Consider the following 12,468-nt stretch of genomic DNA (forward strand, 5'->3'; position numbering starts at 1 on the left):
TAGGTCATCTAAGAAGCAAACTCATTCTACAGACATAATGTATAATGTGCAATGGATAATATGTGTATATATAAGTGTATATACACACATATATCTAGAAATTTGTATTGAGCAAGTGGATTTAAAATGTGTAAAAATGGGTAAGTTTAGTTGAGTATCAAGTCCGTAGGTTCGTTGTAAAATTGAAGTCTTGTGATTCTGGGGACAGATGACCCCAGGATTGACAGGCACACCACAGAGATGCATGGCTGCAAGGTCAGCAGGTCAGGTGGCAAGCTGCTGATGGTTCCCAGGATTTGCTGGCAAGAAGGCAGGCCTTGGGCTCAAGTCCAAAGAACCAGACATCAAGAAATCAGATGCAGAATCCAGTCCAGGCAAAAAGTAAGCAAGCTTTTGTACAGCATCTACCAATGCATAGGAAGTAGGCCTGACCCCTGAGGAAATCATTGCCGTTGCACCAGTGCCGTGACCTGTGTACGAGCATAGCATGCCACCCTAATCATTTACAGCTGCGTGGATATTCACAGCAGAGTCCATCATGGAGTGGATATGTCCAGCCACATCATGAGGGATTAGTAGACTTCAACTATCAAACCACTGAGAATCCTGGCCTAGCCCAGTTGGCATAAAACCGACCTATCACCAGCCTCTAAGGATTTATTGTGACCATTAACTGCTGTTGGGGGTCCGGTCTCCTATGTATCTCTTAAACATTTGGATTAGGGGCTGTTTGTTCTTTCTTTGTACAATGCCACATGCCTAGTGGGTATTAAGAGAGTTCTAAGTCCCTGGATCCTCGCTGGTTACTCAATGGCAGTCTCACCTCCTCTGGCCCCTGCTTTCTCTCCTGCCCTCTGTGCTCCTCCTTCCTAATACAAACGTGCAGTGCAATGTCCTGGTTCTCCCAGCAGGCCTGCATAAGTTCCTCGAGTCCTCATTTGTAAGAGTTAAATTTTTTAACATACTTTACTGGCGAGTCATTGAGTTATGATTTGATGTTCCCATCTGTGAATTTTCATTGTATAAAATTGGAATCATGTGTGAATATAATTTGATTATTGAGGGAATACGTAAACATTTCATCTCTCATAGATCTACAGAACATATTCTTAAATTGTATTAGCAGTCTGCTCAAGAATTTTTTTCCATTCCAAACCCCTCCACTTCCACCTCCCCGCCCCCGCCCCACCCCAGATTGAGAGTATTGTGCAAATGTATTTTATTCTTCTGACAGTCTCTGGCAGTTTGGGGAAAACTATGGTCTGTCTATATTGGCAGCTGATGGAAGAAGGGAGTAGGAGTAAGTGCATTTGGGAGCTCATATCTCCTGAGCACAGGAAGCCAGTGGCCCTGCAGCAATAATGTTCTTGTCAAGGGAAAATGTGGTCCAGCTTTGGCCTATTCAGGGATCCTGCAGGTGATGCCTATCGTTTATGGGTTAGAGGCCAGACTTGCCCGAAGCGCCTGCTATTTTTGAAGCTAGGGGATTTCAAAATGACCTGTAGCTAGAAAGGGTTCGTTTGTGTTTTTGAAAAGAAAAATCCAGAATTATCATGGAGGGAGCTCCAGTGGTGCAATCGGTTAGCACATGGGACTTACACAGAATTATCATGGATATCTTATTCTTTCAAGACACCCCCTCTGTCCTATTAGTCATTTCCTCTCTATCTCTTACCATCACATACTTCCCCCCATCTCCGAGCTCACTGTAGTCTACACTCCAACATCTCTCCTACAGCAGTTCTCACATGATTTCTCCACATACAGCCAAAGGGACCTTTCTAGTGTGAAAATAGGATCCTGTCACTTTGCCCTTTAAAAGCTCTCTATGACTTCCCATTGCATTGACCAATCCAAACATGCTTAGCATCCCTTGGCGACTTTTCAGGGCTTCCTGCAGTTCCACGGTGTGGAGGTTTCTTAGCATGATCTCTGCTGTTTCCAGTGCTTCCTCCCCTTACCCGTAGGCTCTTGAACATGCATTTTACGTATTCCTGAATGCCTTCTACCCAACCCATCAGTTGCTGTGTTTCTCAGCTCACAGCCCCTCCTCCAGAATGTCTTTCTGGACCTCTTCTCCTGTGCTTCCACAGAACCTCATACGCTTCTATTGGAACCCTTGATACAACGTCCGAGTTTGAGACCAAGCTCTGAATTGTCTTTTTTTTAAATGCTTTTCTCCCAATACTTATCTCATAGAGGCAAAAAGTAAGCTTTTTAGTAGAGAAATAAATGTGTACAATTAATTCAGTGATTCCACTTAAACTCTGACTATTCATTTACGGAGACCAGGGTTATGTTGGGCATTTTAGCCAATATAATATATAGAAGGTGCTCAATAAAAATGTGTTTACCTGGTAGGTATTTCCATTACTACATTTCTAAGATCAGGATAAACTAATGGTTCTGAATTACTCTACCTCTTGATTGAGTCATAAAAAAAGAACAGAGCTAAAGATTTTCCTCATCAATATTTCCCTTATGCACATTCTGTACAACTCTTCTCAGGGAGTCAGTTAAAAAGTAATTTGGTTTATTTTTTTCCATGTTGTTCTTTTAGTTTAATGAATTCTAAACCTTAGAATATAAGATAAAAGCCATCTTCATGAGTCTATCATATAGAAAAGCATTTTCACTAGTGTTGCTAACATTTAAAAATGGGCAAAAAATGTGAAAATATTACAGAGACTGATGGAGTTATATATTTTGATTATTAATACACATTTTGAAAGACAAAAAAGGCATGGTACTTTTAAGACTAAATATAGATCTTCCAGATTTGAAAATATAATTGCAACTTCCCTTTTGAGTTTTGATCATGCCTGTAACTTGTAACAGTATTGGATTAAATTTATCATATATCTCAACATCTTTGACCATTAGAATGCATTAAACCCTGTCAAATGTACATATATATTCAAAAGACATGTAGAGACTTTTCATAGCTACACTTATTGTAGCAAACCCAAAGTGAAAACAACCCAAATGGTCCGATGATTGTTCAACTCTTTTGAATACTATTAAACTATTGAATTTATGATATGTAAATTATATGCTAATATAACTGTTAAAAAAGATACTGGATAAATACATTGCAGTACATACACACAACAGACTGTTCTTGCTGTTAGGGCCATCAAGTCTGTTCCACTCACAGAGTCCCCAGCACAGTAGAACCAACGCTGCCCAGGCCCGTGCCATCCCAGGCCTATTGCATGGTTGCACCCACTGGCTCAATCCATCTTGTTGGAGGTCGGCCTCCTTTTCACTCGTCCTTTGCTTTGCAGGCTTGATGTTCTTCTCCAGGGGCTAGTCCCTCTTGGTAAATTGTCCAAAGTAGGTGAGATGAAGTCTTTCCTCACCATTTTCCCAGCTACAGAGAATTCCATTTTGGCTGAACTTCCTGTGAGACAGATTTTCGCATCTTCTGGCAGACCATGATATATTCAATATTCATTAGCAAGACCATGATTCCATTGTGTCCATTCTTGAGTCTTCCCTATTCATAGCAATGGAAATGAAGCACATTCTCTAAAGTTTAAAAATAGCAAACATACCTCTTCCTCTCTACACACACCATCCAGTCAATAACTAGTCTTACAAAATGAGAGGAACTTTAGTGAACAGAAATATCAAAATGTGAAGATATTGTTTCTTAATATATCCTCCATCTAGGTCTATACACTTCTAAAATCAGTGTTTTCTATTTTTTTAAAATTAAAAAGTCATTTCACTGGGGGCTTTTACAGCTCTTATAACAATCCATACATCAATTATATTAAGCACATTTGTACTTATGTTGCCATCAACATTTCCAAAATATTTTCTTTCTACTTGAGCCCTTGGTATCAACTCCTCTTTTTCCCTTTTTCCCCCACCCTCCCACCCTTGTGAATCCTTGATAATTTATGAATTATTTTTATTTTCATATTTTATACTGACTACTATCTCCCTTCACCCACGTTTCTGTTGTTCATCCCCCTTTTTTGGTGTGTGGGGTGGGTTGTGCATCAGTCATTGTGATCAGTTCCCCCTTTCTCCCCCTTCCCCCCCCCACCTTCCCCCTTAAAATCAGTGTTTTCATCTCTCTAACTCTTCCCCAAAGAATTCTGCACTCCCTGAATTACACTGTCAAATGGCATTTTTGGCATACAGACTCAAATTGTGTTCCTTTGAAATGCACTTGGAAGTTTTTTGGGAACAAAAAGAGCCTGAAGGGGCAAGATCAGGGCTGTGGGGTGGATGAGGACAGTTTTCCTTATACAATATACCTCATTTTAGAATGAGCAGGTACATTGTGATGCAAATTAAAAAAAAATTCTCAGTGTAAATTTCCTGACTTTTTCCCTCACCAATGCAGTGAAGTTTTTAATTTTATAAAAACTTCTTAATGCATTTGGTTTCTTGATGGCTGGTTCTATGAGCATTGACTGTGAATCTAAGCAAAATTAAATCCTTGACAGCTTCAGTCTTTTGTCCATTTATGATGATGTTACCCTACTGCTCCAGTTGTGAGGATTTTTGTTTTCTTTACATTGAGTTCTAATCCATACAGAAGACTAGAATCCTTGATCCTCACTAGCAAGTACTTCAAGGCCTCTTCACTTTCAGCAAGCAGAGTTGTGTGATCTGCACATCAAAGGCTGTTAATAAGCCTTCCTCCAATCCTGTTACCCAAATTCTTCTTCATGTAATCCAACTTCTCTGATTATTTTCTGAACAAACAGACTGAATAAATATGGGGAAAGGATACAAGCATGACACAAACACATTGTTTTTTCCCCAAAGCTTGATTGGCACATAATTCACATATCATACAATCGAATAGTTCAATCATTCAATCGCATCAAGGGGAATTGTACAATCACCACCACATCTATCTTAGAGGCTTCCCCCACTCCCCATACATCCATTCCTCTTGTGCTTCACAGCTGGGAAACCCAGCGGAAAATAGTGCAATAGAAATTGCACTAAGGAGGTAAGGATAACATCATATTAGTATGAAGGCAAAAATACAAATGATGTAAGAGGGAGAAGACCCCACCAATGTTTAAAAAGCCAGGGAAGAAATTTCCATCAAGGGTCATCTCAGTGCACGCAGTACTTATACATGTGTCTATCAGGAGGATAATCTGCATAATCAGGAATACAATGGTTTTTGCCTGATAGTGAAATAGCTCGGGACTCTTGCATTTGGCTAGAGAGGATCTGCTAGTAGTTTGGTCTGAGTAGATACTCTGCAGATGGGTTTTGCACTCCCACTGTCCTCCATAGCCTTCTCCAAATTGTGTGTTCATAATTTTAGCTCTGATGCTTTCCACCGTATTCAAATTCTATAATTGTCATCTTTGGATTCACACAAGCAGGTATGCTTCTTCTATGTGGAATTAGTTGGCTTCTCGTTTAGATGGCTACTTGTTCGAATACAAGCCCTAGACACTGTTTCAATTGATAGCTGGGCACCATCTGCTTTCTTCCCCACACTTTGGACACATACACATTTCTTGAGTTTTAAACCATACTAAATTCCCTTGTTGTATGAGCACAATGAAGTGTTCTGGAATTACCATTCTTCTCAACGCTGTTCAAAGTTTGTAATGATCCACACGGTCAAATGCCTTGGCACAGTCAAATGTACAAATGTGCATGACACAATAGATGGATGTATGGATTGTGATAAGAATTGTACGAACCCCCAATAAAATGATTAAAAATAAAATAAAACACAAGTAACATCTTTCTGGTATTCTCTGCTTTCAGCCAAATCCATTTTTCCCCATTCTCATCTGCACCTGGCCTGAATCTCTTGCAGCTGACCTGTCAATGTACTACTGCAACTGTTGTTGGATAATCTGCAGCAAAATTTTCTTGCATGTGTTATTTTTCTATAATTTGATTTGAGAATCTTGCTGGGTCACCTTTCTTTGGAAGGGTACCAGTATGGATCTCTTCCAGTCAGTTGTCCAACTAGCTGTCTTCCGAATGTCTTGGCATCAGTGAGTGAGTGCTTACAGTGCTTCACCAGCTTGTTGAACATTTCAATTGGTGTTCTACCAATTCTTGGAGCCTTTGGGAGGTGCAGGGGTGGGGTGGGGGTGGGGCTCATGCTTTCAATGCAACATTTTCCTTCAGCACCTTTGATTCTTGACCACGTGCTACCTCTTGAAGTGATTAAGTAGTTCTTTTGGCAGAGTGGCTGTATAATTATTCTATCTTCTTTTGATGTTTCCTGCAACATTCAATAATTTTCCCATAGAAACTTTCAATATTGTAACTCAAGACTTGAATTTTTTTTTAGTTCTTTAATATAAGATAATACTGAGTGTATTCTCCCTTTTTGGTTTTCTGACTTTAGAGGTATCATCTAGAGGCTTGTTGAAATATAGATTGCCACGCCCATTGTAGAGTTTCTGATCCTTCAGGGTTCAAAAACCCTGGTGTAGCAATAGTGAAGTCCTTGGCTGACAATCAGAAGGTTGCTGGTTCAAATCAAGCGACCATCTCATGGGAGGAAGATGTAGTAATCTACTCCCATAAAGATTTACATCCTTGAAAACCCTTGTAGAGCAGTTCTACTCTGCTTTATAAGGGTATGATGTGTAGGAATTGATGCAATAAGAGTGGTTTTTTGTTTTGTAAGGATGACATTCATGGATCAAGTTGAGGACTTCCCAGGATAGTAAAAAGCACGAGCAGAGAATGGCTCAGTGGGGGTTGAGAGCAAATGAGATTAAACTGCGTTGTGCAGAACAGTCTTGTATGAGGAAAGGAAGGTCACTAGAATTGGAAACCCCAAACTCAAAGCCAAATCACGGTCATTGAGCTGATGCCAATTCATAATAACCCTATAGGACAGGGTAGAACTGCTCTGAGTTTCATAAGACTGAAACTCTTTATAGGCGTAGAAAGCCAAATCTTTCTCCCGAGGAATGGCTGGTGGTTTCAAACTGAAGACCTTGCGGCTTGCAGCCCAATGCAAAACCACTACTCCGCCAGGGTTCCTTGTAGGAAACCCGGGATAAGTCAAATAAATAATTTCAGAGAATTTACAACATATTTACAGAGTAGAGTCCAAAGGTGGGAGCCATATACGAACTACATATATCTCCCAGCACATGGTCAACTTCAGCCATGTGTAAAGTCAACTTAAGCTTTTTAACAGAGCACAGAGAAAGCATTTGTTATAGTGTGAACATGTAAGAATGAGATATCTTCCCTTCGAAGAGGGAAACTTTTATTGTTCTTCAGTTGTAAATGTAGTAAATGATTACGCTGTAGAAAAGTTGGGAAAATAGAGAAAAGTTTAAAAAGAGGGGTAGAAAAGCCCCCCCCTTTTCTAATGCTGCTTCAGAGAGATAATCACCATTAATATTTTGGCGTATGTTTCTATAGTTTCTATGTTAGTCTCAATCTCTGCCTTAATAAATATCACACCACAGAGTTGACATCATTCTTTGAATAGCTTTGAAAAGCGACAATATATGGATACAGCACCATGCGTCACCTTGCTAAATAGGCTTTTATACTGTTATGTTTAAGACTACAATGCCTATGAATCAATTTGCTGATAAAATATCCATATTTATTACTATGTGATTAAAAAAACATGCAAGGATTCTTCTCCTGTCTTCCTTATTCACTGTTTAGCTTTCACATGCAGACGAAGCAAGTGAAAACACCGTGATTTGGGTCAGGAGTGGCACCTTGGTGGCATAGTGGGTTACATTTTGGACTGCTAAACAGAAGCTCGGTCGTTAGAAGCCACCAGTCACTCTGTGGGGAAAGAGGAGGCTTTCTACTCCCATAATGGTTTACAGTCGCAGAAACCCACAGGGGACGTTCTGCTCTGTCCTACGAGGTTGCTACGAGTCAGAATGGACTCAGTGGCAGTGATTTACATTAGGAACACCTGAACACTTTAAAAGAGGTCTTGTGCTTACAGACATGAAAAAAGGTTTGTGCAACAAATTTTCTCAGAGCAATGTGTCACTGGATTTCTTGACGAATGCTTCTATGATTGTGGATCCAAGTAAAATGAAATGCATGGCAACGCCAGTCTTTTCTCTGTTCTCATGATGCTGTTCGCTGATCGAGATGTGAAGGATTTTGTTTTCTTTACATTGAGTTGCAATCCATACTGAAGGTTGCAGTCTTAAGCATTCATCAATAAGTGCTTCAAGTGCTCTTTGCTTTCAGCGAGCAAGGTTTTCTCTACCTGTAACAATATAAATTATTCATCTTTCTATACAATTGAAATTTAAATACTTTTGAATATAATATTTGGCATTTGAATGCTTTAAAAATCATTTTATTGGGGGCTCATATAATGCTTATCACAATCAATCCATCCATCCATTATGTCAAGCACATTTGTACCTTCATTGCCCTCATCATACTCAAAACATTGCTCTCCAGTTAAGCTCCTCATTTTTCCCCTCCCTCCCCACTGCCCCCTCACTCATGAACTCTTGATGATTTATAAATTATTATTATTATTTCGTATGTCTTACACTGTCTGATGTCTTCATTCATCCACTTTTCTGTTGTCCATCCCCCAGGGAGGAGGTTATATGTAGATACTTGTAATCGGTTCCCCCTTTCTACCCCACCTTCCCTCCACCCTCCCAGTATCGTCACTCTCATCACTGGTCCTAAAGGTTTCATCTGTCCTGGATTCCCTGTGTTTTCAGTTCCTATCTGTACCAGTGCACATCCTCTGGTCTAGCCAGATTTGTAAGGTAGAATTGGGATCATGATAATGGAGGGGAGGAAGCATTTAAGAATTAAAGGAAAGTTGTATGTTTCGTTGTTGCCACACTGCACCCTGACTGGCTTGTCTCCTCTCTGCTACCCTTCTGTAAGGGGATGTCCCATTATTTACAGTTGGGCTTTGGATCTCCACTCTGCACTCCCCCTTATTTACCATGATATGATTTTTTGCTTTTTGATGCCTGATACCTGATCCTTTCGACACCTTGTGATCACACAGGCTGGTGTGCTTCTTCCATGTGGGCTTTGTTGCTTCTGGGCTAGATGGCTTCTTGTTTACCTTCAAGCCTTTAAGACCCCAGATATCATATCTTGTGATAGCCAGGCAACATCAACATTCTTCACCACATTTGCTTATGCACACATCTGTCTTCAGTGATCATGTCGGGAAGATGCGCATCAAGGAATGTCAGTTTAGTTGAAAAAAGGGTTCTTGTATTGAGGAAGTACTTGAATTTCGGCCCAATGTCCATCTGCTGCCTTAATACTAAACCTATAAATACATGCACATAGATCTATTTCCCCATCATCATATATAAATATATTTACATATGTACATGCCTATATTTAGACCTCCATAAATGCCCTTTGCCTCCTAGTTCTTTCCTCTATTTCCTTTTACTTTCCTCTTGTCCCACTATCATGCTCAGCCTTCATTTGGGTTTCAGTTCCATTGTCCTTGACCAATCCCTACCAGGCCTCTCACACCCTCCTTGTTGAATGCTTTCTTTGGTGAATTGTTCATATCTTTGTTTTTTTTCCTCTTTGATTTGTCAGAGTTCCTTAAATATTTTCTTAATTGCCTAGTTATTTACAATTTATGCCATATATATTTTTCCCTGTAGTGGCTTGTCTTTCAAATTTGTTTTTTTACATTTTATTAGGGGCTCATACAACTCTTATCACAATCCATACATATACATACATCAATTATATAAAACACATCTGTACATTCTTTGCCCTAATCATTTTCAAAGCATTTGCTTTCCACTTAAGCCCTTTGCATCAGGTCCTCTTTTTTTTCCCCCTCCCTCCCCGCTCCCCCCTCCCTCATGAGCCCTTGATAATTTATAGATTGTTATTTTGTCATATCTTGCCCTATCCGGAGTCCCCCTTCCCCCCTTCTCTGCTGTCCGTCTCCCAGGGAGGAGGTCACATGTGGATCCTTGTAATCAGTTCCCCCTTTCCAATGGTGCCTTTTTGTTCAGCTATGTTATTTAATTTTTATATATCAAAATAATGTAGTTTCTGGTTCTTGTTTTTGATACGAGTCATTAACTAAAGCCCTCTCTCTTACTTCCTTTTTTCAGTAAATATATTACTTCATTTTATGGCAGTTATGTCTAGAAATTCCACATTTCTTGAAAGCAACGTTCTTATTTTACTCTCCATTTAAATTCACTTAGATATAATTGCCTTGCCTGTTTTTGACCACCGTGCAATGGAGAATTGGGGATTGTTGGTATTTGATGAGTCATTATTGTTGCTTCGACCAAATGACCAACTGACAGAAAAGAAGATTGTGATCTCCTTCATTTTGTCCCATGAGATTGGACATCAGGCATGTGGTAAAATGTTCTTATTTCACACAAAGTTTATTCTTCAACTGCTCCTCTAGAAAATCCCTGTTGTGTTCCAAGAATTGAAATCTCCATATTTGGAAGATGTGACAGTACTTAGAAGCAGTGTAATCAGATACTGAGTGAACTTGAGTTATTTGTGCTAGATCATGGTAATTCAACCTGACAGGAGCCAAAGAGTCAGTAGTGACGTCTCAAAGGCTGATTTGGCTCTAGAAAGTCCGCTACAGGAAACGCAAGCCAAGCAGGTTGGGATGATTTGTTTTTCTTTCCCTCTGAAAGTAAGTGATGCGCAAAAACAGTCACTGAAGCAGACCTATATTTCAGTTGGAGGTGTTTCTGATCTTCCATTGTTTTGTTGTTTATTTATTTTGGTGGCGATTGTTAAGGATGCAGGCAATCTGTCAGGAATGTGAGTAGACTGTGTGAGCAAGTCAGTGGAAACAAGGACTCCTGATTTACCTTGTCACATCTGCATGACTTCCCATTGGTGATTTCAGAAAGTTAGCCGTTTAATTTGGTAGAGATTCTTGCATATATGAATTCTGGCCTCGGCTCCATTAAAACAAGTTTTTCAAGCAAGAAATCATTTAAACTATGAAATTATTTTCTTCATAATGGCATAGTGCCATCAAAAGGTTTAGAAAGAGTAAATAACTGGAATTGAAAAACCACCCTGCTACACAGCCAGCACTCCTTTACACGTTAATCGGTATTACCAAGCGTTCTTTTTTTATCAGAACCGCAGGGGACACATTGGTTTGAAATGCAGGCTGCTATTAGTGCATCGCAGCTGCTGTAAGACTGTGGTTCAATACCAGGGCATGGCTTTGTTCGTTTTGGAGGGTTTTGTTTTTCTTTCCTGATACTGCTCAGCATCCACCAGACACTTTCTTTCTGTTAAACGGAAATAGAAAACGGTTACAGCTGAATCCCGTGTAGAACACATGACCTGCATTGTCTCATCACTAAATGACACAGATCAAACCATGTTCTTAACATGATAGTTTCTTAGAGAAACATCCTGATGTTGTCTATGAAGTGCTGCCATGAGAAGGTGGTAAGTCAGCGTTCAGGGCTTCAGCTGTATTGGATATAGCAGAATCTTGGGGCAGGTCGATGGTTTAAGAAGTGTTACTCAAGGTTATCTTATTTTTGGACATCATGGTTTGACAAAAAATGATTTCAATAATCTGATATGAAATAATTATCTGAGAGCAATGCCTGCCTAATAATTCGTTATGTTAAAACACTAATTTGATTGTTGGAGTCTTGTTTTCAAGTTTTGCTACTTTAGTAAATAAATTTTAAGGCTATCTTTTTGACTTTACCTTATTTCTTTAACGTGTAACCACACTAAATATTTCTTAAATTTAAGACGGTTCTCTTTTTTCTCATCTACCGAAGTGGTTTGGAAACTTGGTCACCATGAAGTGGTGGAACAGTATCTGGCTCAATGAAGGTTTTGCCTCTTACTTTGAGTTTGAAGTAATCAACAACTTAAACCCTCAGCTCCCCAAAGTAAGTATTTCTGTTGATTTGTTGAATGTTTTTCTCCTAATTTTAAAAGGTATATAAGTGAATTGTTAAAAATGTGTGAAATACAGAAAAACAAAAGGAAGAAAGTGATTAATAATACAAGATTATCAGTGTTATTTCAAGTTTTTATCTATTGCTAATATTCATAAAAATTGGCATTTGAAGTGTGTAAACCTTTGTCTACTTCATATTGTATCAAGAACAATTCCACAAATCACTAAACCATTTTTGGAAAACAATTTTTAAGGCCATCTAATGCTCATATATGCTTATATCTTTCCTTATTGTTAAGTTTTGGCTTATTTTTACTTATTCCTACCTACACTAAAATTTATAGAGAATACTTATTGTACCCTTAGACTGTAACTTTAAAGATAACATGTTAATTGAATCGTTACTCTTATAAAAATAATAAATAATATGCTATTTTTAGTCAGATATATTAAATATTATTGCTGATACTGTTTTTCTACTTTAATTAATTAGTAATATTCAAAATAAATTCACAATTATATAAATCTTATTTTTTTAAACTACAGTGTATACTGGTACTTAAATTTATTTAGAGTGATTTGGTAAT

At 38.8% G+C, this 12,468-nt stretch overlaps 1 protein-coding gene across 1 annotated transcript in view; it reads left to right on the forward strand.

Annotated features, from left to right (window-relative positions):
• The window catches only part of LVRN (laeverin), a 117,462-nt gene that overhangs the window by 33,940 nt on the left and 71,054 nt on the right, over positions 1 to 12,468 (forward strand). The window contains exons 5-6 of the mRNA XM_075543086.1: positions 10,176 to 10,330; positions 11,757 to 11,870. Of these exons, the coding sequence (XP_075399201.1) occupies positions 10,176 to 10,330; positions 11,757 to 11,870 (269 nt within the window). The remainder of the gene's footprint in view (positions 1 to 10,175; positions 10,331 to 11,756; positions 11,871 to 12,468) is intronic.

This window comes from Tenrec ecaudatus, chromosome 2 (genome assembly GCF_050624435.1).
Source record: "Tenrec ecaudatus isolate mTenEca1 chromosome 2, mTenEca1.hap1, whole genome shotgun sequence".
NCBI classification, from domain to species: domain Eukaryota; kingdom Metazoa; phylum Chordata; class Mammalia; order Afrosoricida; family Tenrecidae; genus Tenrec; species Tenrec ecaudatus.